Genomic DNA, 27,478 nt, shown 5'->3' on the forward strand with positions numbered 1-27,478 from the left:
TCTAACTGAGAAACTTTTCATTCTGCTCTGCAATTGATCTAAAGGTCAACTGGACTAAACATACAAATTTTTTTTGTTGGGATTATTCTTAAGCAATAGACAGAAAAAGAAATTTTGTTTTCCTAAATAATTATTTCTCTAGAGGCTACATAACCAATCACCTGTAGATTAGATTGTAGTTAATGCATTGACCCTCTATGTACTCTATGGTTAGTTATCCATTCTTTAAAGGGAAAATAATTGCAATATGAATTTTAGTTAACCATAAAGAAGAGTGAATAACTGAATGCTTTTTAAGGTATCTTAAATGCTTGGTTGCTACCTTCTAAAATCAGGGTGAGGAACCTTTTTTGGCTTGGGGGGGGGGGAGGCTCTGACCTACAGAAAAATCTGCCAGGGCTGCACAGATGTGAGAAGCGAAAACGAACAAAAAACCCCCAACCCTACTGGGGTTGCCTCTGAGGAAAAAGGCACTCCCCCCCCCACATTCCCCTCGCACACCATAGCCTAGGCAGGGTCCAGGCTAGTAGATTTTTGTGTGTTCCAGCCCCTTGGTGGGGCAGCAGAGAGACTGGAGCACCAGCATGGGCTTCCCAATGCTGGGGGGAATTCTGAGCCTCAGGGTCCAGATCTAGGGAAGCCAGGGACACGTCTGGCCCACGGGCCTAAGGTTCCCACACTTATTTTAAATGGCTGGTAACCTGACCCCCAAGGCTCAGCCTCCTGCTCTGTCTTTTCCCTCCAAGGCACCCCATCTCTGTTGCTCACTGGATTGTCCCACCCAGCTAGCCACCTCCTGCTCTGAGGCTGTGATGGGAACTGCTGCAGCCTGACAAGGAGCATGCCTGCATGTAGAAAGTAGCCCTAGATGAATGGGAGCTGGGGTGGGTTAATGACCCCATGACTGCCCCTGCTCCAGTAGTAACTGGACTTCTAGTGTCCAGTCAATATGTTTGATAGGACACAGACAGGGCCCCTTTTTGACTGGACTTTCTGGTTGAAAATTGGCACCTGGCAAGTGGCAACGTTAAATGGCACCTGGCTACAGAGGCCCAAAATTGGACTGTCTGGGTAAAGCCTGGATGGGTAGCAATGCATAACTAAAAAGGAAGCTGTCATCTGATATAGTTTTGGGATCCAGGAAATTAATCCGAGCATGAGGAAAATAAGAGATGTCAAAATGTTGGTGTCTCTTTTTTGGGGGGGTGGAGAGGTTGTGTATCTGTTTTTTGTTGTTAGAAGGGCTTTGGTTACCTTTTTAGATACTTAGATCAGGGCTACTCAACTTTGGAAGTCCCAGGGGGCCACGTTACTCACAGCACATACTGAGGGCCACAACTTAAGTGTGGTTGCATATACATGCAAATATATACAGGCAGTCCCCGGGTTACGTAGGTTAGATAGGGACTGTAGGTTTGTTCTTAAGCTGAATTTGTACGTAAGTCGGAACTGGCGTCCAGATTCAGCTGCTGCTGAAACTGACCAGCGGCTGACTACAGGAAGCCCGGGGACTGCCTGTACGAGAATAGCTTCTTTCACACTGATGGGCATGAATACAAAGATTAAGGCAAGACTACACAACAGGCAGGGCCCATTTAAGTCAGTTCTGCTGATTATTAATACAATGCAATATTTACCTGATTTTCATTCCTATGACAGCACTTTTAATGAGCAATGACAGTCCAGGAATTTTACTACTAAAACCTATATCAACAGAAGACCATTATATTGACTACTTTTTTGTTTTGGGTTGCATATTGACCCCGCATAAACCCAAACCGCACCATGGGCCACAAACAAACAGGCTGCATGTGGCCTACGGGCTGCATGTGGCCTACAGGCTGCATGTTGAGTAGCCCTGACTTAGATGATTATTCTTGTTACTTCCAAACTGTCAAGTGGAATTGACGCTTGGAAGTGGTGAAATAGCTTTTATTGTGATATACCGATACTTGTCAATGTTTCAGCATGCCTGGGACAAGTATTTAATAATTATGAAAATTGACTTGTTGATACACTCTTTGATACACCTGAACCCTCCATGCTCCTGGCATCCCTATTCCGGGAACGCCCCTGGTACCAATCCTCTGCACACTGCCACTTCCCCTGACCCTTAGCTGGGGGAACGGCAGCACAGAAACACGCTTCCCCTGCAGTTTTTCCCTGCTGTGAGTGGTGCCTGGGAGCAGCATGGGGCGCAGGCCACATATGCCCCCAGGATCAGGATGCCTGGTAAGTGTCCTATAACACATCCCCTCACACTCAGACCTCGCAGCGGCCTCCCTGAGCTGGCTAATTCTTTAATCTTAGCATACTCTATTTCCTAGGGTTGCCATATTAAAGGGGTTCAAATGTACTACATTTATGTGATAATTGTAAATTGTAGGGATGTAAAATCCTATTTAAAATACAGTAAAACTCCAGTTCGGCATCCAATGCTCTGGCACTCCCGATAGTCCAGCACCAACTGGAACCCGGAAGTGCTCTGGCCAGCCGGACAATTGGAGCTGCTCTGCCCCCGGCTTCCCCAAGTCCACCGCTGGTCAGTTCCAGCAGCGGCAGTCTTGGGGAAGCCGGGGGCAGAGCAGCTGGAGTCTGAGACAGCGTTTGGGTGAAGGGAGGGGGTTGTGATCTGGGGCGAGGCTCAGGGTGCAGAGTCTAGGAGGGAGTATGGGTTCAGGAGAGGATTCTGACCTGAGGGAGGGGCTCTAGGAGGGGGTGCAGGGTTTGGGAGGGAGTTGTGACTTGGGTGAAGGGGATGCAGAGGGCTTGGGTGGTGATGATTTGGGACGAGTGAGGTGCAGGATCAGGGAGGGTGTATGGGAGCAGGAGAGGATTCTGGCCTGGGGAAGGAGGTGCAGGGTCTGAGAGGAAGTTGTGACCTGGGTGAAGGGGGTTCAGAGAGTTTGGGAGGTGGCCTTGGGCAGGTAGTTGGGGGTGGGGGTGTGTGTGTGTGTGTGTGTGTGTGTGTGCGCGCGTGCCAGAGACTGGCTCTGGCTGGGAGGTGCTTATTCAGTCAGTAGCCCTGCAGGAACCTGAAGGCTGCAGTTGCAAGCTGCTCTAGGTGGCTCTGCTCCAGGCAGAGTGAAAGAGGGGCGGGGGCAGGGTGGGGGGAAGGCTTTATTGGCTGCCCCTGCTGCCAGCAAAATATCTCAGCTGTTATTGGTCAGAAACTGGCCAATGGGAGCTGAGAGATTTTGCTGAAGGGCAGGACAGGGCACAAAGCCTCACTCCCAGAATAGAGCAGCCACATGTGCTGCATGACTGCCACTGCTGTGCACTTAAAAGGTCCCAGTGAGGCAGCCATGGACCGGATCCAGTGGCTTGGAGGGCTGGATTTGGTCCATTGGCAGCCTCTTACCCACCCCTGTGGTAAGGCAGTGCTTACCGAGTAATTGGTTAACCAGTTACCCCTTTACATCCATTCCTAGTAGAATGCTGTTTGTAGCAGCATATTCTTAATATAGGAATTTAAGTTTATAGATGTTTCCTCAGCAAGCTCTGCTTTTGTTTCTGTATATGCAAAAGCATCTAACAATTAATTATTTTATAAATGTTCTGCATGCTGGAACATAATTCCAAGAATAGCCAACTTACAAAAAGCATATAGTTTCAGGTGCTAAATAAACCTGCTCCTTAAATCTCTCTGCCAATTCTTGTAGTTTTACAATTGCATTTTCCTGTCTTGATAAATAATCTGTTTTTGTTTGGTGGGTGACCCACACAAACAGGAAACATTGAAACACACTTATCTAAATACAGTCAAATGTACAAAGTAAACAAACATGGAAAACTAATTTGTCATTCTTGCAAATTATAATAGACATTTGATAAGAAATTAAACTGGGTATGTACTGTTGAAAGAGGAAAAAGTGAATGAATTTCAGAAAATTGTGAATCCAAATTTCTCATTAAAAATGTGCAAATCTAAAAAAAACTGAAGGAAAAATAAGTTTCATAAGTCATTCTATACATTTCTAAATATTTTACTCAAATAATGTAAGATTTAGCAGAATAGAAATCGTCCTCTGTTTTTTACAGATAGATAAGTAGTCTTAAAAAAACACTGTCAAAAATCACATTGCTATATGTCAGCTACAAGCAACACTTAAGATTATAACAAAAAGGTTGTAAATTTATGCTGTACCTAATATGAGTGAAATTAGAGTCAATTTGTAGCATTTTTGTAAGGGTATTAGAAAAAGTTCTAACTATAGGCATAAGGTGGAAATGTGAATTCATTTAAGTGTTTAGTTGAATCCAGTTGACCTTTAAAATATCCTTTTAAAATTTTAAATCTCTCCACAAATTCAATTTTCATATCCACCATGATCACAGAATACTGGTGATATCATGTTTTATTTGAAAAACAGAATCAATTTATATTTTAAAGATGTATTATCCCTTTTCTGGTTATCTGCTACAGATAATGCTATTCCACATTGTAAATGTTGATCTAGTATGCTCTCTTAGAAGAAAACATTATTTAAAAAAGATGTAGATAAAATGTGTGTGATTTTCATGTCTTGACTTACTACTCGTGTTTATTAATGTACTTAAGTGTTGGCAGGATTGGGGTTTAAACTGCTTGCCACGAGAACCACATTTTTATCTTTTTAATGGAATTAGAGCATTTGTAGAAGTTAAACTCAATCTGAGAATTGGTAGGATATAGTTTACTTACAAGCAAGACTATTAGTACCACAGAGTTTTGTATTCAAAATATTCTAAAAATTTAGAGGTGGAAAATAATCTTGATGGTCTATGATTATTAGTGTGTATAGGACTGATTGGTAGAATCTGGATTTGTAACATGCAAAAGACGTTACAGAACAGTCTGTGTTACTTTACAAGTGATTAGATAACCATAGAAGTTGAAGGTTTTTTATTTTTTTTTAATGAAATTATTCTAGGCATATTCTATCTTTCATATATCTGCAAAACATAGCTTTTGCTTTTCTGAAATGAAGGTGGAAGGGGAACAGAACCCATTTCATTACCTATAATATATTTATGTGCCTGGTTATTCATCTTATGTTGTTTCAAAGATGGAATACAGTGATCAGAATCCTACTTTTTAAACACTATATAGACTTTAATAAAATATGGAGAGTAGCCTTGTAATTTACATTGGTAGCCACAAGGCTTATTTTCCATATAGCTAAAATAGCTTTAACTAGTAAAAGCACTTGTTCCCCTGTTGAGAGGGCTTTAAATCCCCATGAAGTAATCATGAGTTTAAGAAAAAAACAAATGATTGAAGTGAATTTAACAGAAAGGCATGGAACCTCTTTTAAAGATCTTTTTAGATTTCCTAGCCACTGGATGGGGTATTGTAGGCATGGTGTCACCAGTATATGTATAAAGCATGTAGTCATTACCATGGTCTGATTTTGTGCATTAAGTGACAGAATGAAAAGTCACAATTGGTTGGCAGTTAACTCATCTTTTGGTTAAACAAATTCTAACCATACCTCTGTGTGTCACTTGGTCCAGACTTCAAAAGCATGCTAGTGGATTGGTTTGTACTGTTTTTAAACTTGGCCACAGCATCATATTTTTTTTCCATCTGTTGTTTTGCTTTTTCATTGCTCATTTAACTGGCATGTTAAACTGCTCGTGTGCTGTGTTTGCATAAGCTACCATTATTTTTCATAATTGATTTGCTTTATTAGTGAATGTAAGTATTACCTTATTTTTACTCATTACTCTTCACTGCATGGTTTGAATGTGAAATAATTCTTCTTCTTAGGCCTTTATAAGTACTTTCTGAAGTGTCCGTTGAAGGTATACTTAAACTTGTGTACATATATGCTGGGCATACATTTAAATAAGGCTTTTAATTCAGTACTGTTTTCATACATTTCATGTGTGTGTTGCTCATCTATGCCAAATTACAGGTATTCCAGAGCATCCATCTTGGGTTATTAAATTCACTTCAAGTAAGTACCAGAAGACTTTGGACTCCTTTTTAGCCAGAAATCATTCTTTGCATTAACTACACTAATCAGTTTAATTGTATCTATTCATAAATCTGAGCTGGCCATCTTTCTGTAGGCTCTCTAGATAAAAATACAGGAACTTCTGAATTGGAGCTCGATATCAGCTTGTGCACGGTTGCTCACTCTATGGCTGGGCCTTTCAGTTCCTGAAGTGTGCACACAGCTGTCGTCATGCAGAGCATGTTTTGAAAAATAGTTTTTATGCTAAAGTAAGAGTTCTAAAAGGGAGTTAGTTCCTAGTGGGGATATTTTTACAGAGAGGTTGCAGAATGCAAGAGGTTATGAAGAAAATTTGGAATTGGTTAGTATAGTAGGGAAAGCCAGAGATCAGCATCACTAGATATCTTGGCATGTAATGAAATCTTAATACTCAAGGTGTGTGGTGAAGCTAGCCACTTACCCCCAACTTTGAACAATGGAAGATCAATGGAAGATCAAATGACTATCAAGGGAAGAAGCAGGAGATTTCTTGGTTTTTATGTAGTGTCACCATAATGCTCTATATTCCCCAATTAAAAGTAAAGCAAAATTCCTTTCTGCCCAGGCAAACTTTAATACAGGCTAGGTGAAACTATATTAAACCTGCTAAAAAACCAGAAAACCTCATCTTGGTGCTGGGGTTTCTCTTGTCTGGTGACTAAGGCCCTGAAAATATCCAACTAATTGTCTGTATTGAAAGTTCCATCATAATAGGATAGAACGCTGTTATTACTTCTTGCCAATACGCATTCCTTTTAGCTTTTCCTCCTCTTGGACTTGAAACTACCATCTCACTTAACCTTACTGGAAGTAGCCTTCCTTTCATGAAGGTGGTTCTGACATCTTTGGTTCAAAATATAACATTTTTAAACATTTGTTTGGGAAAAGCCAGATCGGACAGTGCATGCTATGATTGAGTGATTTGGCTAGAATTTCCTAGTACGGTATTCTAAATGCCCAGCTTGTCCTGTTTTGTCTCTGCTTAAGACAGACTAACTATATATGTTGCAACCATAACACATTTGTAAAAGCTCAAATTCAACTGTGTATATCTGGGAACAATGCTATTTTAATCTCAATCTCCATTTAGATCATTATATTAAAAAATCCCACATCTGAATTTGGACACCAGTCACTTTAACTCAAATATGGATTCCAGAAAGTATTGGAGACTCTAATGCTGAGGTATCCAAAGCTAGATTTAGATTTATTCTCGTAGCTCTTGGTCTGTTAGTGATTGGGTTTCAGGTTTTTACACTCATTTAATTGCCATGTAAATTTGTCAAGCTTAATAGAATATATTTTTCATTCCCATATAAAGTAAGAGGAGTTTAAATATCTGGAGTGCATTTGTGCCATATTTGACTTGCTACCAGGAATGAGGACAGACCAGTTAGGTCATTTTCCTTTTCATTCACAGTTTTGGCAAGATTAATCACTGAATTTAACTGGTATGGTCTCTTAGAGTGATAGACCTATATAGTGCCTACTTGGAAGGAAAAGGCATGAGTATACTGCTATTGGCATATTTTACTATAGCAAGAAACAGAATTGCCACATTGCAGCGCTGTAGTCAGAATTGTTGAATATTTTCACCCCATTTTCATTTGGAATTATAACTTGACTTACTATGCCTACTGTATCCAATCAGGGCCATGCCTTGAAAGGGAAAATATATTGTCTTCTGTGGCTTGACGGACTTTATCTGAGTTCATACTATGCCATTCTGGATGACGTACTAAAGTGACTCAAGATTTCTTCAGAATTTAGGCTTGTGGATTCTTACATTAGGTGCTGTGTTTCCTGCTTTCCTGTCCTAATCTTTCTTCCCATTATATCCTGACTAAACTAGATCTTGCCATCTATACAGGCTGGAAACGCAATTCACTGACTCCTAGGACGACCATTTTTCCTTGTCCTGGCTGTCGGCATGATGTAGATCTGGGAGAACGAGGCATCAATGGCTTATTTCGAAATTTCACCTTGGAAACTATTGTGGAAAGATACAGACAGGCAGCCAGGGCAGCCACAGCTATTATGTGTGATCTCTGTAAACCTCCACCTCAAGAATCTACAAAGAGTTGCATGGACTGCAGTGCAAGCTATTGCAATGAATGCTTCAAAATACATCATCCTTGGGGAACTCTAAAAGCCCAACATGAGTATGTAGGACCAACCACTAACTTCAGGCCCAAGGTAAGTGGTTTTTAATCTGGTATACCTTGCAGATTTTTTTGTCTCTTGCATCTGATCTGAGAATGCAGAGCAAATACTGCCCATAAGAAGTAACCACCTGGTTTCCATTACTATCATTTATTAAATGAATTGTACAAGTTTGCATTACAATTATTAATCTGATGCCAAAGAGGTAGGTGTTGACAAATGCACAGGTTGGAAGTGAACCATTTAATACAATTAAATGTTTGCTATGGTTCCCATCAGATGAAGGTATGGCGCTTTTTAAAAACAAGGTGTAAATGATTTTAGACTTTTTAGTCACTTTAAATAACATTTAAAAATAATTGCACTGGGTGTTTTCTAGAAATAGTACAATAACTAAAGTTTTGTGGCAATAGTTCTATTTGTATTCCCTTTGAATGCACCATTTATATAACAATATTTCTCTCTCTCTCTCTCTCTCCTCCCCCCGTCCCCCCCCCCGCACTCCTACCGGTCAGTAACAGAATGTTGAGTCTCTGGCACAATTCAGTACTAGGTGTGTGGAATGTGTGGGGTCCATCAGGCCCGGACTCAGGGCAAGGCGAGCAAAGTGGCTGCCTTGGGCCCTGCACTGCTCGGTGTCTACCCACCCGACTGCTCACTCGCTGCCCTGGCTGGGAGTCGCCTGGCCACATGGTGCAGCTAACCACGACATGCTGCCTTGGGCCCTGTAAACTCTTTGGCCAGGCCTGGTGTCCATGTTGAACTTTAAAACCTAAACTATGGTATAAATGTCACCATATGATGCCACTGGCTACAAGAGTTGTCCTTTCAATATAAGACAATTGGTCAGTCTTAATAACCTATGAAGATGGTTGTTAGGACCCAGAAATACCAAAAATATTGCTTGAGTTATGAAACTCTTCTGTTAGCATCACTAGACTATCTTGGGTATACTTTCTTAAGATATTAACCTGCTTTTGAGGCCTGCTTTTCTTTTTTTAATTTGGTTCACTTAGGTTGAAAGGCATGTCTAATTTGGGCCAAATATGTTTGTGTTAAGTAAGTGACGTAGAGAAAACAAAGTACTTCTGGAAGCAGAGAGGTAAATAGATTTACAGATGTGGATTTGTTTTTATGGAAGTTGTCTGGAAGCTATATACAAACAGACAGCTACATATTTTCTAGTAGAAGCTCTTTAAAATGTGTTTAAACTTAAGCAGGATTCTAAGGTTAAAATCTTGTCACAATTGATTAATGGTTCTAGATTCTAGAAAATCAAGGCTAAGCAAGGAAACTGAGTTACAGTTCTGCAGAAGTTTTGTGTAATTTTGAAACACATTTATGCTGTTAATTCTCTCTTAACTATCCAGACTACTCAAGATAGTTCTGGATTCTATTTTGTTAATTACTTAATCTATAAAAGCAGAAAGAAGCAGACTGATCCAAGTTCAGGGCAGATGGAAACCCTGAAATTATTAATAATCCTATTTTAATATTGTAGGGTTAATTGATGTGATTTAAAAATATTCTATTTAAGATTAATTTATATGAAAAAAGCATCCTGTAATCTGACAGAAAATCCAACAATAAAAATGTGTAGAGACTTGTAAAGACTTGGTGTTTGTTTGAGATACACAGACTCAGGCTTTCATTCTCTCCTTTTAAAGACATCTTTTTCCCAGAAGCATTTTGCTGACAACAAATATTTTTATTTAGAATGTCAATTTTTAGAAAATACCTTTGGATCTCTAGACTCAGTACTTTAATCAACAAATTTTACTTAGTTTTCCTCTAATACAGGATATCATTTCAGAAAATCCTTGTCGTTTTATCTAACTTCAATAAACATTTTAATTTTTTTTTAAACTTCTAGTGACTTTGACATCTTTCTGAATTTTTCTATAGATTCTGATGAGTATAATTATCTACATATTGTGGGTTGTGTGTGGTGTGCGGGGTTTTTTTGTTTTTTTGTTTTTTTTTAAGATTTAGGGTTTAAACCAAATATCACTTTTGCAGACGGAGGAAGTAAGCGGGAAGACACAATGATTTTGGGATTCTTGGTATATATTGTCACAACCATATGCATACATACTTGAAGTTGCGACAATGAAAATAGACCTGTTCTTGTAATGTTTTATAAGAAACATTATCAAGTTACCTGGTTGATAATGATGGCTTAATCATGTCAAATTATACAGACTTCTCTATCAGAACAAACAATATAGCTATGTTAGTGCTTTTGTGATCCTCTTATTGAGGGATGCCAGCACTTTTATGTAAGGTTAAATGTGCACTTGCATCACATGCTTTGTTAGGACATGACTTGAATGTGTAAAGTATTAGTCCTCTGAACAATGTTCCTAGTCCTCTATTTGATTAATTTTAAACCAAAATTGATAGAACTTGGTGACTTGGGTGGTGTAGCTGAGAGAAGTTTATACTATGTTTGTTCCTTAATTGAGAGAAGGACAAGGTAATCTGCTCGGTCTTTTCCATTTTCACCTTGCTTGAGGGCTAGTACTTTCAATGAATCTTTTTATGAGACAAGATAAGTAGAAATGTGTTCGGCTATGAAGGCTAGAAATTCCTTGGAAACAGTGACTTGTCTTCCAAACAGTGGCTAATAATTGAATCCTCATATTTTGAGGTCTGTTTAAAGGAATTTCATCAGGGCATCCCTTCATTTTGCAAGTCAGTCTGTAGCCATAGAATCCCATACATTCATACTTCCAGCCTAATGATGGCACTTTTGAAATTCTCAGTAACTTTGATAAACAGATTGTCCTCTTCAGTGGAAAGGCTAAAGAAGATAATAATTGGTTCTTGGAATTCAGAAGTAAAAGTTTGCATTAGTTGAGGACTGCATCCATCCACTTGCTCATATTACCTCTGTCCTCCTATACACAAGTCACTGGTAAATACTTACTTTTAGCAATGGATTTTAAATAAGATGAATGCACATTACTTGAGTTTGCACTATAGTCCAGTGATTATGGGATTCGTTTACTGTTAAACTGTATCTTAATGAGCTGTTAACTATATTTCAGAAAAATATTTGCGCTTTTTTTTGGCAGATCTTAATGTGTCCAGAACATGAAATGGAGAGAGTAAATATGTACTGTGAAATTTGCAGAAGGCCTGTGTGTCATCTTTGTAAACTGGGTGGATCTCATGCAAATCACAGAGTAACAACCATGAGCACTGCCTACAAAACACTCAAGGTAAGACTAAATGTCATTTCATTTTTCCTTAAGGCTACGTCTACACTGGCCCCTTTTCCGGAAGGGGCATGTAAATTTCAGCAGTCGTCGTAGGGAAATCCGCGGGGGATTTAAATATCCCCCGCGGCATTTAAATAAAAATGTCCGCCGCTTTTTTCCGGCTTTTAAAAAAGCCGGAAAAGAGCGTCTAGACTGGCCCCGATCCTCCGGAAAAAGTGCCCTTTTCTGGAGGCTCTTATTCCTACTTTGAAGTAGGAATAAGAGCCTCCAGAAAAGGGCACTTTTTCCGGAGGATCGGGGCCAGTCTAGACGCTCTTTTCCGGCTTTTTTAAAAGCCGGAAAAAAGCGGCGGACATTTTTATTTAAATGCCGCGGGGGATATTTAAATCCCCCGCGGATTTCCCTACGACGACTGCTGAAATTTACATGCCCCTTCCGGAAAAGGGGCCAGTGTAGATGTAGCCTAAGTGTATTAGATGTTGGATTCTAAACACTCCTAGGCTTTTACATTTCTGTTGTAATTAATGCTTTTTCTACCAAATTCAGACATGAAAAATGTGTTCCAGACTGTGAAATCTGATCCCACCCTTTGTCCCACGAAATCCGGTCTTTTCTGTACCTTTATTCTATACTTTGTAGGTTTCTTGGGGGAGACTAGCATTTCTGAAACTGGGAATTGTGACCCAAAAGGGAGTTGCATGGGGAGGGCTGTAAGATGATTTTAGGGTGGGAGGTTGCAGTCTTGCCACACTTACTTCTGTGCTGCCTTCATATCAGGGAGTCTGACTTCCCAGCTCTGCAGGCTGGAATGCGGAAGTAGGGGTGGCAGCACTGCGATTTCCCCCTCAAGTATGGGCGACGCAGGTAATGTAGGAAAGAGAAGGCTTTGCCTTCCCAATATTGTCTACACTACCGAGGCGCCTGGGAAGGGCTGGGGCCGTGGCAGTCAGGCTCCTGGGCAGCTGGGGAAGGCTGGACCTGTGCCACGCAGCAGCTCCAGTCCAGAGCTGGGGTTGGGCAGTGCTTAATGGGGGGAGGGAGGTTGTGAAGGAGCATGGCCTTGGAAGAAGGGGTGGGGCTTCAGCTGCCTTCTCCATCTAGGCCTTCACCTCTCACCCATGCTTTCCAAGTCCTTTTTGGGTCAGGGCCCCTTAGGGTTGCCAGGTGTCTGGTTTTGAACTGGACAGTCCGGGATTTGAGCTTTCTGTCCGGGAAACAAATTGAGAAAATACCAGACATATAAATGTCCAGTATTTTCTAATTAAGTTTTAATATTGTCACGAGTATCAAACATAGTTGTGTACTGCCTGGCTGGTAGATATGCTCACACTGTATGAACGTGTCTACTAGCCAGGCAGTACGCAGCTGCACAGTAAAGAGGGAGAGGGGCGGGGCCAGAGTGGGGTGGAATTCCTGGGGCCAGACTCACCCGTGTGCTCCACTGGGACTGTGCGTGGGACGGGCAGCACCCCGGGATCTGCGTGCACCCCGGCCAGTCCCACTCCCCTCCCGGCCGGCCCTCTCCCCCCATCTGAGATAAGTATGTCAGGTATTCTTTTGAAATCATCTGGTAACCCTAGGGTCCCTACAATGACACCAGTGTGAAATTGCAGATTTAAATAGCTGAAATGTATTATTTTTAAAATCCTATAACCATGAAATTAGCCAAAATGGACTGTGAATTTGGTAGAGCCCTACTTATCCATCTGACTGTTGCACAATAGAACACACTGTAACTATTTTCTTCAGTCTGAGTAGGTGTTAATAGCTATCTAAACATTAAACTACATACTCCAGCTCATTTAAAATTATAAACCTTATCTGCCCATTTTGATAAAATGTTTCAGTTAATGTTTATCTGACTGTAAAGCACAGACTCCAAAAAAGTTGAGAATATGGAATTACTGGCTATTCAGGTAAAACAGTGTTTTGTCGTATGACTTGGGGAGGAACTGACTAAAAAACAAAGGTGCAAATGGAATTTCAAACAGTGATATTTTTTTTTCTTAAATAGTGGAAAGCAAATTTGTACAATAGCTGAAACAAGTTCTAGAAGCCTAACAGAACTACAAGTTAGTTTAAACAAACTGAACTACATGCATACGTGTAGAACTGTTGAACAAATTTCAAATATTTGTCTTCTGTAGAAGTGGGTTGTGCCCATGATCGCTCATGACACTATTTATATATTTTTGTTAGTCTCTAAGGTGCTACAGGACAATTGTTTAAAAAAAAATGTAGTTACAGATTAACATGTCTACCCCTCTGAGACTCAAATATTTGGTTGTTTTTGATGGGGGTGTGTTTATACCTGATGGATGCTACCTGGTTTAGGATAGGGTTTTTCCCCCTTCTTGTTAGATTTCCAGCACTGATTATTTTATATCTCCCCCCCCATCCTTGCAGTATTTTCAACTTTTCTGGTTCTTGTGAAAAACAGGGAGATGTATGTGATGGGGTCCCCAGAGTGCAGCCTGGGACCACTGTGACTTGTGAACTCTCTCCAGCCCAAAGTGTCTTTCACAAGGCTTTGTTAGTGGCCAGCAGCAACCCCTTCCAGATGCTGTTATCACTTTGCACAACCACATGTGGAGCCCCCACATCCAGCTAGATTGCATGAATGTTCCCAGAACTATTCATGAATCACACAGAGAGGTTCTTCCCCTGCCCAACTCCCAGTACTGTACTTCAGGAATGTACCATCCACCTCTTCAACTGAAACTTTGCAAACCTGAGCCAAGCTCCCTTGCCAAACACTTCAAGCAAATTTGCTGATAAAGATAAGCAATTAAACAAGTTTATTGATTTCAAAGGATAGATTTTAAGTGATAAGCAAAAAGTCAGAGCGGTTACCAAAAGAAAATATAAACATGCAGTCTAAACTCTCTATCCTATTAGACTGGGCAACAACTAGATTAAGCAGGTTTTTTTTCATCCCACTGGAGATTGCAGTGTACAGATTTCATCCTTGAAACCTGAGTCAGTCCCTTCTGTTGGCATCTTCAGTTTTCTCAAGTTTCTGTGTAGCTTGAAGCATAGGTAGGGGGCAGGAGAAAAGGTAAAGCATGGGTCCCTGTGTTTGGTTTTTATGATCTTAGTCCATGAGCTTGGAAATTATAAATCTGGGCATGTGTGATGTGCATTGCTGAGTTCTCAGGCAAGGTTGAGCAATTCCTTGGGTGTGGCCTCATGCAGGTGAGTCATTGCATTGTAGCTCCCTTGCTGGACAATGGCTGGTGATGTCTGTAACACAACTCCCACCCGGATGTTGGTTACCTCCCTTGCCATTGTCTGTTTCTGTAGCATTAGCATCTTGGCACCTCCCAAGTTCACAGCATATTTTAATGAAAACCACAGATCACCATTCTTATTTCACATGCATTAATGATATACATGTTTAGATAGAAAAATGACTTTCAGCAGAGTATATCCTTTCCCTTGTACCTTCCATGGCATGCTTTATATGCAATATCACAATTACATACAGATGAGGAATAGGGTGCACCCCCAAGGTATGGAATATCACCATACAGAAGCATTTATTCAGAAACTCCTAACAACTCAATTACAATTAGGCTTGGAAGATTTTTATTGGTTAAAATCAAATGCACCATGTCACAAGGCAATGCACACATTTACACTCAGAATAACAATTTACACTTATGGAAAGTAAGAAAAATGCTCCTTGAGAACTTAAGAGTTTAATTTGACAGCTTGTGTTTTTACAGTTAAATATTTAACGTTTAGAATTCCAGTGTCTAGGTAATTAAGTTATTGTATGACCCCCAATAATATCCTGAAACTGTGACAATTTAAATAGATACAACTAAAAATGCTTAAAATTAAATGGTGATATTCATCAAAATTACATTAAAAAGTCAAATTCTGCCAGCCATCATAATCTTAATTATCTTTGTGGTTTTTAGGAGCTTATTCATATAAGGGACTACAAAAGTATTATAATTATCACAAATATCTTAAATCTCATTCTTCAGGCTATAAGAGAATTGGTTTCAGAGGCTGGGAAGAAATGTCCTTAGAAGGTAGATGGTAGGGATGTGGATGGGTAACCGGTTACTTGGTAAGCATCACCCCGGGAGTTGGCAGCCTCGAATGGGGCTGGAAACAGCAGCAAGGAGGGAGAAGGGGCAGACAATTCCCAGCCCATGTAGGCGGAGAGTCAGCAGCCCCGTGTGGGGCTGGAGCAGCCCCTGCCCGACACCATTTAATCAGTTAACTGGTTAACTACTTAAATGGGATTTTACTTCCCTAGTGCATGATACACTATAAAATAAGATTAGGTGTATTACAGAGATTTTTTTACCTTCCTTGGAAACATCTGACATGAACTACAGAACACCAGATAGGGTTGATCAGTGACCTGTCGTGGTTGCGTATGTTCCTGTAACATTTTGCTTGCGTATAATCCATCACAGGCTATTGGTCTTCTGTAAATAGGTAAATTAACTGAACAACTCAGATTGAGCATTGGATGTCTGTCTTGTAGATGGCTTACATGCACTAACTGCAGGGTAGGCATACTATCCTGTTTCTTCTAACTTGCTATTATATTTCAACAGGAGAAACTTTCAAAGGACATTGAATACCTCATTAGTAAGGAGAGCCAGGTGAAAGGTCAAATTTCTGAACTGGGTCTCTTAATTAAAGAAACTGAGGTAGGTATAACTTGGTCAGATATTTGAACATTCTCTTTTTCAAAAATTTGCTCTTAAGTATTATCTTTTACGTTATCAATAAAAATGGTGTATGTTCTGCAAATTGAGATGAACAGATGCCTGAGTAGACTTTTAACAGTGTGAGTGACATTGATTGCACAAAATAACGGAGAGTTGCTTGTCTAGTCAAAAAAGGCACATCCCATTTCTTCAGATGATAAATATTATGGAGCAAGGAACACAGATTTTGAAATGTAAAGAAATCTGTGCCCCTTGCTCCATAATATTTGCTATCTGAAGAAGTGGGTTGTGCCCATGAATGCTCGTGATACTATTTATAGGTATTTTTGTTAGCCTCTAAGGTGCTACAGGACCATTGAAGTTTTTTTGGTTACAGACTAACACAGCTAACCCCCTGAGACCTAGTCAAAAAGGTTCAACTCCAATGTACCAAATATCTGATGATATCTCCTTATAGGCTATATATTTTCTTAGGACAGAGAATGTCATCCATCTTAAATTTTAGTTAGACTATAATACAGTCAAAATCCAACTTTAAAGGAAATAACAGAAATTCAGGCTGGGGAGAAACCGCTTATATATGCAACATAAGAGGCTGAGAGGAAGCTAGTATTAGATGTGCAGAGAGAATACAAAATACAATTGAACCAGGAGTTTTCACTTACCCTATTTCAGGAAATTCAGCTTCAGTGTGTGTGTGTGTTGGGGAAATATATAAACTTTGAAAAGCAGTTGACACCAGGAAATTATTTTATAAATCACTTTTCTACACTCAGAATAGAAATAACTCTTCTTTTTACATGGAAATATTACATGAATACTATATAGTATTCTAGCTATAAGGAAACTTCTTATTTTCCAGTGCTTAAATTATTCCACTATCAAGTAAATTTGTTAAGCTGCCATTGCATAAATTGTTCAAGAGTCAGTTTAAATCCATGTGGAATGATGCAGGCTGAAAAATGTCTAGTATATTGCATTGGATGAGCAGAGAAATATTTTCTTATCCCCTCACTTACTACATTAGCTTTGTGAAATTGTCATGAAAATTTACCAACTTAGCCACAAGATCTAGTCGGTTGCTCTGTATTTTGGTGATGATGAAAATACTATCTGTTTTTGCCCATCAAAAATTCGTTGCCAAGACTGAGAAGAACTTTGCAATGCTGTTTTGAAAAGTTTTCATAAAACTTTTTCCATAAGATTCCACAATACTATGGAACGGTTCCTATTTTTTTTTAAGTGTACTTTGTATTTTGTAATAGTGCAATGGCGAGAGAGCTAAAGAAGAAGCATCTTATAACTTTGACAAGTTGTTTGATGTTTTGGAAGAAAGGAGATCAGCTGCTCTGAGAGCAATTGAGGCTTCCAAAAACTTAAGACTAGAGAAACTACACACCCAAATAGAGGAATATCAAGGACTTCTAGAAAACAATGGACTTGTGGGATATGCTCAGGAAGTGCTCAAAGAAACAGACCAGTCTTGTTTTGTTCAAACAGCAAAACAGCTCCATGTCAGGTATTTAATTACCTTACATTATAAAGATTGTTTAAAATTTTGTCTTTCATCATTTCTTTCAAATTTATTAAAATATTGCTGGCTATTGACTAAAATTATGGATGTCATTGATGCTCATTGTGTAGAGATTAACATAATAAGTTCATTCTTTACTGAGATGGCAATTCTTAAGTTGCATCATAATATAGGAAACAATTTATGGAAATAAGTCAGAAATTCATCCATGCAGAGTGACAAAGTAGAACACTCTTCGATTAATGCACAGCCCACCATTGGCAGGGAGACTATATCATGAATTTGTGAAGGTAGACTTGATAATCTAATAGATATCTTCCTTGTTTAACCTCTTTGATCCTAAAAGCTGATCTCCGTTCCTGGTAATTAATATTAATCTTTTTTTTTTTTTAAGCTACTTTTGTGGAGGCATGTGTACGTGTTCAGTTTGCCAATTGTAATGTTACCTTTTTAGGTTTCTTTTGTCAGTGTACAAATTTTTTGAGTGAAACCTTGGCTCCAATGATGTCTGGATTTTTGCCCAGGGCAGCAGGATTGCATGCTTTGAATTTTAATGCTGTTTTCAATACAAGACAGGTCAGATTCACAGGGGAGATGAAGATGCATTAAGGTGCCTAAGAAAAGAGGGGTTTTGTGAATCTTATTAGTGCCTAAAGTTCCCTAGGGGTACGTCTAGACTACAAGCCTCTTTCGAAAGAGGCTTTTTTGAAAGAATCTTTCAAAAAAGCCTCTTTCGAAAGAGAGCGTCTAGATTGCAACCTCTTCTTTGAAAAAGTGAGCTACTTTTTCGAAAGAGAGCACCCAGGCAGTCTGGATGCTCTGTTTCGAAAAAGCCCTGTTTGCATTCAAGAATGCCTCTTTTCAAAAGAACACTTTCAAAAAAAGGCATTATTCCCCGTGAAATGAGGATTACCACCATCGAAAGAAAAGCCGCGTTCTTTCGATTAATTTCGAAAGAACACGGCTGTAGTCCAGACGCAGGTGAAGTCTAGACACAGCCAGGTGTCTTAAGTTTCTGCTGGTGGATATGTGCATAGCCTAAATCTTGACAGTGCTGAAAAGTTCAGCTCCTAGCTCACATCTGAATCCCAGGTTTCCTCAGCCTATCCCTTTTTGCAAGATCTAATCTGGCAAGCATGCTGCTTCTGGCCTGCAATCTTAACTTCCTTTTTAAGGGGCAGGAGTTATATACCTGTTTCCTCAGCATTTGCTGACAGCTAGCTTAGGTGGCTACCTGCTCAGCATGCTTGTCTTTGTGAATCACTTCTTAGGCATCTCACTGTCCCCCATGCATTGTATAGGGAATCTAGTAGTGAATTTCTCCAAGTGTCTTTTAGTGAGCTTAAAAGTTAGATATTGCAATGGTCAGTGCCTAAGGGTACATCTACACTGCAAAAACAAAGAAAACCCATAGGAATGAGTCCTGGAGCCTAGGTCTGTAGACTCAGACTCTTGCTCCAGGGCTAAAAATAGTACTATAGGCTTTCCTGTTTGGGCTGGGATCCAGGCTCTGAAATAGTGAGGTGGGAGGAGTTTCTGAGCCCAGCTCTAACTTGAGCAGGAAAGTTTATGCTGCTGTTTTGGGTGGATGGGGAAAGGCAAAACATGAACTTCTTGATCTGGGTTCTGAGACTCCTTGCCACAGGACTTTTTTGGCTCTGCAGACATAGTCAAAGTCGACTCCTTCCCTTGTGAATGTAGTCCAACCTTGCTGAATACATAAGTCTATTTTTTTTCTCTCTTTTAGAATTCAAAAAGCTACTGAATCTTTGAAGAGTTTCCGGCCAGCAGCTCAAGCTTCTTTTGAAGACTATGTGGTTGATATAACAAAGCAAGAAGAGATTCTTGGAGATCTGTCCTTCTACACCAGTGGTAAATGTAATAAAGGGGGTTGTTTTTATTACCTCTTTCCTGAGGTGTGGCTCTGGTGGTGTTACTAGCTCTAACAGGAGGCTAGGTTTAGGCAGGATTTCTAAGATCTTTGGACTATGGCTGCAAATTCCACGATGCTCCTCCCAAAAGCTGTTTTCCCAGCAGGAAAAAGGGTGTTTTGTTTTGTTTTTTAAGCTAGTGCTGCAGAGATTTCTGCACTCCCAACATATGTCATCAAACGTCAGCTTTTCAGTTTTGTAACTCAATGTTTACTAAGAGGATGGATGTGCTACCACAGTGGACGTGTGGTGCTACAGCTAATGCTTCCTAGATAAACAGAAGGGGGAGGGGGGTTGTATCAATGTAATTAATCCACTGCCTTTGAGAGGTGGTTTTTACGTTATGGAAGAATCCTGGTATTGACCTAGCTGCATCTACACAAAAAGTTTTGATCCTCCTAACTGTAATGTCCTCAGTCCAAAATATTTCACAGTTCTGACTGACATAGCTTGGTTCTAATTTTTAAGCATACACTAAGTATGTAAGGTCAGGGAAAATTCTCGCTCCATCTTAACATGCAGTCTCATAATACCAAAAATGGAAAAATACTATTCGTGTGCAGAGCAAATTTCACATAGAACTACTTTAGGAGTAACTATAGTAATTAATAGTTTGTGTTTTGGAGGTATTGGTACCAAAAACTATTTTAGTTGCTATTCAGTAGGCCTCCTGCTTATTCAGTAATCCTCCTATATCAGAATTGTTCATTGATGGTTAGAAGTATCTTTTAGACGGGTAATAATACTTGGCCTAGATAAACATTTTGACACCTGGCACAACATACACAAAGGACATTGCGTGTAGGTTTTTAAAATTTTCTGTAGTTTCTTGATATTTTAAATAAGTAGATAAGGAATACTGGAAACATTCAAAATGAGAGCAGGGAACTTGAGGGATATATCTTGCTTAGTCAGTTAATAAACACCCACTCATAGTATCTTTCACACAGGAGGAAGAATTTTGATTACTCCATACAAAAATACTTTTTCTTGTATATGATGGTTATTTCAGGTGTAGATGTACCAGAGATCAACGAGGAGAAGAGCAGAATGTATAATAAAGCTTTGATCTGTTGGGAACATCTGGAGAAGACAGATTCAGCTGATACCTATATCCTTGAATACCGTAAACTTAATAGAGAAGAGGAGAATGTAACATGGCAAGAAACTGAAGCCTGCAGCAAGAGTAAAGTAATCTCGGACCTTGAAAATAATAGCAGCTATGCCTTTAGAGTCAGAGGATATAAAGGATCTGTCTGCAGCCCTTGGAGCAGGGAAGTTATCTTGCACACACCTCCAGCTCAAGGTATAGCAGGCTTCAGTTAATTCATAGACAGCTGAATCAATGTACAATGCGTATAGTTTCAACTTATGCCCATTTTCAAGTAAATTTTAAATTTTCAATCTGCTGTCATCCTAATGGTGCTTGTATATATGAATAAAGAAGCACCATGTTTATTAATTAAGTTGAGATGAGTTGGTAACCAGTAAAATGTTTGCAGTAGTTTGTATTGTACTACCAGTTGTTTATCTTTTAAAACGTTAGAACAGCCATACTGGGTCAGATCAAAGGTTCATCTAGCCCAGTATCTTATCTTCTGATACCCCACAGGGAGTGAACAGAACAGGGAAATCATCAAGTTAATCCCTCTACTGTCACCCATTCCCAGCCTCTGACAGAGGCTAGTGACACCATTCGTGCCCCTCCTGGCTAATAGCCATTGATGGACCTAACCTCTATGAATTTAGCTAGTTTTTTCTTGAACCCTCTTAAAGTCCTGGTCTTTACAACCTCTGGCAAGGAGTTCCACAGGCCGAACAGGAGCTGTGTGAAGAAAAACTTCCTTTTATTTGTTTTAAACCTGCTACCTATGAATTTCATTTTGGTGACCCCTAGTTCTTATGTTATGGGAACAAATACAGAATTTTTTCCTCATTCACTTTTTCCACACCAGTCATGATTTTATAGACCTCTATCATATTTCCCCCCCCCCCCCCCCCCCCCCCCCAGTCTCTTCTTTTTTTAAGCTGAAAAGTCCCGGTTGTTTTAATCTCTTCATATGGGACCCGTTCCAAACCCCTACAATTTTTTTTCCTGAACTTTTCCAATGCCAATATATCTTTTTTGAGATAAGGCGACCACATCTGTATGCAGTATTCAAGATGTGGGTGGTACCATGGTTTTAATACAGAGGCAATAAAGCTATTCTCTGTCTTATCCTCTATCCCTTTTTAAATGATTCCTAACATTCTATTTGCTTTTTTGACTGCTGCTGCACATTGAGTGGATGTTTTCAGAGAACTGTTTACAATGACTCAAAGATCTCTCTGAGTAGTTGTAGCTAAATTAGTCCCCATCATTTTATATGTATAGTTGGGATTATTTTTCCAATGTACATTACATTACTTTACCTTTATCAACATTAAATTTCATTTGACATTTTGTTGTCCAATCACTTAGTTTTGTGAGAGCTTTTTGAAGCTCTTCACAGGTTGCTTTTGTCTTAACTATCTTGAGCAGTTTAGTATCGTCTGCAAATTTTTCCACCTCACTGTTTACCCCTTTCTCCAGATCATTTGTAAATAGGCTATATAGGACTGATCCCAGTATGGACCTTTGGGGGACACCACTAGTTACCTCTCTCCATTCTGAAAATTTACCATTTATTCCTACCTTTCGTGTTAGCTCACCTTAGAAAAATGTAACATACGTACAAAAACCCCTCATGGTCAAATATTGACCTAGTGTGATTTTGTTGTTGTTGTTTTCTAGTCTTTAGTTTTCTTTTTGATGATAAATGTGGCTACAACAGTGAACGTCTCGTGCTGAATCCAAGGAGAACCTCTGTGGAAAGTAGGGCTGGATTTCCTTTGCTGCTAGGGGCTGAACGTATCCAAGTGGGATGCTACACAACCCTGGACTACATCATTGGAGACAATGGAATCACAAAAGGGAAGCACTTTTGGGCTTTTCATGTGGAATCATATTCATATTTGGTGAAAGTGGGAGTTGCATCTAACACTAAGTTACAAGAATGGCTCCATAATCCCCGTGATGTGACCAGCCCAAGGTAAATGTGGTAGATCTTTGTATAACAGTACCTCACTTTAAAATGAATTAGACACATCTTTCCATTTGGTAGAATTAAGAATTGACCTTACCTCGCATTAGTTCAAGTTAGATTAGCTTCAGCAATCATGTGGGTGAGGAAGGGTAAAGGAAGAGATGGGAAGCAATTGTTAGAATCTCGGATTTAAAGAAAAATTATGTTTTCAGCAGTTGGTTGACTACCTGAGAAGCAAGCAATTAATATTGATGTCTAAAATATCCAAATCCCTAATTTGTCCCCAGAGACAATTGAAATATATAGGAGTCTTACTTTGTCCATTGCAAGTGTACAGGATATCCTAGGTTTTGCAGCTTTCCTAGAGTTCAGAGGGCCTGTTAGGTCTTACAAGAGAGACTGGAACAGTATCTGTGACATGTTTTCATAGTAGTCTACCTCACTGGATCTCAATGTCTCACTGATTGCAGGCATAGCACTGCACTGAAGTAAGATGTGCTGCCTTAGCAGCAACTGAGGGGCAAAGTACAAATGAAGGACTTTCAAATGTATCCTGTCCCAACTGTAATGATTTTGGCTACATATAAAGAGATTGCATGTTCTGGGCCTTCTGGTCATTCCAAGAATCAGAACTTCATGTGTGAGCTGGAGAAGACTGCTGTCTTATGTGCTTTGAGTTCTTTGAGAGTATTAAACACAAAGTAGTGTTAGGACACTATATTGTCTCCTCCAACTGAAGAAAAGTTCTGTAAGCTTAGAATTTTCAAGCCACTCCTGGTTGTTGTTTATTGAGAGTGGGTGGGGTCATGGTGCAAGAGAAAACTAAGGGTCAAATTAATCATTAAGCCTGGAAGGAATTTCAGATGATGTAACTTGAACCTTCTTCCATCCCCAACCATGATGCATGTTAAACTGTAGGTTCTCTTACTCTTCAATATTATATCTTTTCTTTATGCATCACTAAGGAGCATGACCCAGTGAATGTATGGAAATCTGATCTAAACTGGTATAATTGACACATTCAGAGTCCAGAAATGAGGAGAAGGACGAAAAAAAATCTTGCACATTCTTTTATTCTTCTGTTAATATATAAGTCATGCCCTTTCACCACCTTCATAGATCACAATAGAGATCCCTCAACACTTTCTCACTGGTAAGTGGGTAGATGTAGACTTGTAACATCTTGGAAATAGGCCCCAAGATTCAGAGGTTTACTAGATAGGTAATTAATATAGGGGTCATGTGAGAAAGCTTGAAGATGTTAAGACAATAAGGCATGTGGTAATAAAATATTTTTCCATGTCTCAAATGGAATGGGCATGTACCACATCTCTTCTTCCCTCACTCATCCACTGTGAGGCCAACAATCTAGAGAACTCAAAGAACAAAAGTTATGGGGTTGTGGCATGTTTAAGGAAATTGAGGATTTTTTTAAAGGTGCTCTTCTGTTTGTTGCCCTGCCACATGCCTGATTTTTGAGTTCCTCAAACAAATTGAAGGATCGGTGCGCCATTGGTTCTGCCTATTTTGAGGTGGTCAAAATGTTTCTAGAACAATGTTTGGGTACCTCTGCTGATTTGACTATCACTAGTTTAACAGCCAGTCTTAATAAGTGTAGCTATTTGAATATATCACTTCTGTGGGAGGCTGGCAATGAGAGAAGAGTTTGTAATCCAGAATAGGGGGCTCAAGGAGGAGCGAAACCATGAAACTGGGAAGAAAAATGTTTGAATTTGGTCTTCCTCAGACAGAGCACACTGCTCAGCATTCTAACCAAAGAATCCTGCTAGTCCTTCACTGAATTCAGAGATTTCTTAGGCATTGTCTGATTTTGGCTTTTATAAAAGATTGCTGCAGCTAGTCACCTCAGTTTGAAGGGGTCTTGCCAGAGTTGACAGTTCTGAACTGTCATCTTATCTATGTCAGGAATTTTATTTTAAAGAGTTCCATATAGTGCTTATCACTGTAGCATCTGACCTCACCAGAATGTTAGTGAATTTTGTTTCATAAGAACTTTGTGAGGTAAAGTAGTACCCTATGTCACAGAGAAGGAAAGTGGCAACAGCATCATGAATTGACCATGGTTTCACACAGTCTGTTGCAGAGCCAGACATTTAATCCAGAGTTCCTGATTGTCAACCCTTATTTTGACCACAAGACCACCTGAAAAGCTGTCCAGGTGGCATGGTTCTAAGATTTATTTCACAAATCTTTTGCAGTGCTCTAGTCCACATAGCATCTGTTGTGGGTTTTTTTTTTAAATACTTCAGTTGTTAAAATAACGGAACCATTCTGATTATGCCTTCTTTGTTGAGAAAATTGTGCTCTTTGTTCTAGGTATGAACAGGACAGCGGTCATGACAGTGGGAGTGAAGATACTTGCTTTGATTCATCACAGCCTTTCACACTGATTACTTTAGGCATGAAGAAATTGTTTATTCCCAAGGCACCTACTGCTTCCAAAGACTCGGCAAATAGAATTCTTCCGATGCCATCATGTATAGGAATCTGTCTTGACTGTGACAGAGGCAAAGTCGGATTCTATGATGCAGATCACATGAAATGCCTCTATGAACGCCAGGTAGACTGCTCTGGGACAATGTATCCAGCATTTGCATTAATGGGGAGTGCAGGAATTCATCTTGAAGAAGCTGTCACAGAAAAGTATTTGGAATACCAAGATGATATGTAGTGCAAATCTCTACTGGTACGGTTTTTGAGATGGAAAAATGTGAGCAGAAGGATCTGCCTTAGCATTTAATCTTGATTAATTACATCATATCTCCTAAGTGCTTTTGCTGCACTCATGCTTTTGGGTCATTTTTTAATCATAGAAACAAATTATTGTCCAAACTCTTCTGCCTTTTTACCAACTTTATAGTGCCCAGGAGGACATTCTTCCACTCTCCTGCCTTTCTTTGATTGTGTGTTGAAACTTGCTCCTCACAGTTTGATTAGCAACCTAATTGTTTTTCAAGAGCTGGAAATGTGTTGATATAATTTATATCCTTACTTAGCTGGCTCTGCTGCCTTTTCTTTTTAATGGAGTCAAAGCCCACACGATGGTACATTTATCTTTTGTGCATCCCTTTATTTTAAAAGAGCCTTAATGCATTTGAGTGATCAGGCATTTTTGTAACTGATTCATGAGCACTAGTGTGATGGATTTTTCTGTGCTAAATGTTTGCACCAATGGAAAATGCAAAGCAGTTAGAAATCAAAATTGCACTGAATTGGTTGTATTTGTGCAGGGGAGGGTTACTGTTTTTGATATACATTTAGATTGACTATAAATTAAATTATGGCTTCCAGAAACTGGTGGGTAACTGTACAGTGGTTAATAATGAGGTTCTTAATATATATTTACTATTCCAGGTTTGTAGTATGTACTGCATAACATATTTAAAAGTACAATTTGTCTTGAAACATTGGTCTTCAATGTCTCTGAAGCTCAGTTATCTGCCTGTATAATAATGGTTCCAGATCTTTTGCTGGACAAAAACAAATAATGAATTGACACAAATGATAAATGCATAACTTTTAAATTAAAAATTTCAGGTCTTTCTGTTAATACATACACGTAAGTTAACTTTGTAATTAATAAAGGACTGTTTTTAGCAAAAATGTTAGAAAAATGCACTGATTTACATTTGAGACATTCTTTCTTTGCCTTTGAGTCTTTGTGTAGCTCAAACATTTCCTTGTTGTGTTAAAATTCTCTAATGCTGTATTTATATATGTTTGAAAGCAGTATGTGTAAAAATGGCTTAAGTATTTGCACTGTTACCATAGCTTGTAAGAAACACGTATCTCTAACTGAAAATATTCCTGAAATATAAGATATTTAATAACTCAGTCTTCTTGTTCAGTTGTGGTTGTCTTGATGTATGTAAGCAGTAAATGTACTTCACTTTTACTAAGTATATAGTGTTTACTTAAATGGAATCTGAAAATCACAGTACTTCCTTCTCCCCCACGTTCCACAATTGAAGAGAATCATCATTCTGGATCATAAACTTAAATTTAATGCAAGGTAAAGTTAATGTTTTGAGATTTGTCAGCTATGCCAGAACTATTTATTAGTCAGTGACTAATAAGTAGATTACTATAATAAATCAACATGCCTGTCAACTAAACCATGATCCAGCTTCTGAGATGTCTATTATTATGCATTTCCTCATTATTTAAATTAAAAATTTATTTCCACTAGGCATTACTTGAATACTTTGGACACATTAATACAGTAATAAATGGTACTTGCTCCCTCAGTCTATTAAGCAACAAATATACTACCTTATTGTACAAAGGCAAACAGTTCTCCATTTTTCACAGTGATGGAAATAATGTCATCTTGTAATAGTAGTTCAGTGACACTTTCCTATTCAAATGTTTGTGAAACTAATTTCTTGCTACAAAATAGCACTTTACAAGTAGACGGATCTAAGAATTGTGCAATATAGCTGCTAACCTAACAAAACAATTGGTGACTACTGTGATCTGCAAAGCTCTATGTAGGTTTAAGTCATGTAAAAAGACATTTTTTTCCTTAAACATCTAAAGTGCAGAATATTTTTGAACGAGGCCACCTTGTTCTTAAGTGTAAATGTACCTTCAATTAGGTTTTGCTCTTAAAATAAAAATGGAAAAGTAATATAGCTGGGTCATTCACATTATTATATCCTAGTCCTACAGCATTTTACTTTTAAGACATGGTAATTTCTCACAGTAGCTGAATGTTTTTAGATATGGAAAAATTCATGTTCTTAATGTAAGAAAAGTATGTTATCACACTTCAAGGATATAAACGTGATTATGGGGTTGTTTCCCCCCCCCCCCATAGTTCTCAGAGTGGATTCATCTATTTTAGACTTAATACCAGTTTG

The 27,478-nt window shown here is 39.1% G+C and overlaps 1 protein-coding gene across 4 annotated transcripts in view; it reads left to right on the forward strand.

Moving 5' to 3' along the window:
- The window catches only part of TRIM36 (tripartite motif containing 36), a 46,173-nt gene extending 20,775 nt beyond the window's left edge, over positions 1–25,398 (forward strand). For 3 of the 4 annotated variants that reach the window (XM_006134474.4, XM_075931991.1, XM_075931992.1), the window contains exons 3-10: positions 7,852–8,177; positions 11,222–11,368; positions 15,949–16,044; positions 17,331–17,584; positions 19,347–19,477; positions 20,543–20,836; positions 22,304–22,601; positions 24,933–25,398. In XM_006134474.4, the coding sequence (XP_006134536.1) occupies positions 7,852–8,177; positions 11,222–11,368; positions 15,949–16,044; positions 17,331–17,584; positions 19,347–19,477; positions 20,543–20,836; positions 22,304–22,601; positions 24,933–25,287 (1,901 nt within the window). In that variant the 3' untranslated portion in view covers positions 25,288–25,398. The remainder of the gene's footprint in view (positions 1–7,851; positions 8,178–11,221; positions 11,369–15,948; positions 16,045–17,330; positions 17,585–19,346; positions 19,478–20,542; positions 20,837–22,303; positions 22,602–24,932) is intronic. The other variant, XM_025190383.2, reaches the window with a different exon arrangement.
- The last annotated feature ends 2,080 nt before the right edge of the window (positions 25,399–27,478 follow it).

The sequence above is a fragment of the Pelodiscus sinensis genome, chromosome 6 (assembly GCF_049634645.1).
Source record: "Pelodiscus sinensis isolate JC-2024 chromosome 6, ASM4963464v1, whole genome shotgun sequence".
NCBI lineage: Eukaryota > Metazoa > Chordata > Testudines > Trionychidae > Pelodiscus > Pelodiscus sinensis.